This window comes from Merops nubicus, unplaced genomic scaffold, assembly GCF_000691845.1.
Source record: "Merops nubicus isolate BGI_N331 unplaced genomic scaffold, ASM69184v1 scaffold21818, whole genome shotgun sequence".
Taxonomy (NCBI): domain Eukaryota; kingdom Metazoa; phylum Chordata; class Aves; order Coraciiformes; family Meropidae; genus Merops; species Merops nubicus.
The window spans coordinates 12,568-13,187 of NW_008625384.1; the positions used below are offsets into that span (position 1 = coordinate 12,568).

At 57.9% G+C, this 620-nt stretch overlaps 1 protein-coding gene across 1 annotated transcript in view; it reads right to left on the reverse strand.

Moving 5' to 3' along the window:
- Positions 1-220: 220 nt before the first annotated feature.
- Positions 221-620, reverse strand: part of PLEKHN1 (pleckstrin homology domain containing, family N member 1) — a gene marked incomplete at its 5' end in the record, with an annotated part of 20,663 nt that continues 20,263 nt past the window's right edge. Inside the window, one exon of the mRNA XM_008945667.1 lies at positions 221-414. Within this exon, the coding sequence (XP_008943915.1) occupies positions 221-414 (194 nt within the window). The remainder of the gene's footprint in view (positions 415-620) is intronic.

The following is a 620-nucleotide window of genomic DNA, read 5'->3' on the forward strand; positions in this document are numbered from 1 at the left end:
CTCCTCCTGATCTGTAGAGCCTGAGCTTTTGTGCTTTGCCCCCATCCTCAGATTTAGGGAAGAAGTTTAAACTCTGGACCTGCCAGAACATGGAAAGCAGCCTTTGACAGAGCAGGGCCCTTCCCTTCGCTTCGTACGCCCCAGGCTCCTCATCCTGGAGAGAAGCTGGGTGAGAAAAGAGCCCAGGGGCTTTTCTGTGCCTGGCTCTGGAGATCTTCCCTCAGGCCTGGTAAAACTGCTGGCTGGGTGCTGGGGAGGAGTACAGGGTGCCCGGCTCCTTCTCCTCAGCTTCCCAGAGGTTGTCATAGCTGAAGTCGCTCTGGAAGCTCTGGAGCTCAGCGTAGTCATGGTAGGCTGCAGGGTCCAGGGGTGGGCAGCCAGCCTCTGGCAGGTCGTACGTGCCAACGTGCCCATCTGCAGAACAACACACCCAAAGTGCTCAGAGAGCCCAGGAGTGACTCAGGGGCTGCTTTCTCCTTTGTCAGCTCAGACATCTCTCTTTGCCAGCCCAGATGCAGCCAGATCTGGGCAAAGCGGTGGAAGCCTGAAGAATGAAGCCACAGACCACAAACTCCTGTGCCTGGTGGGTGGCCACAACCCGTGGGCAGTGAGTGGAAGCC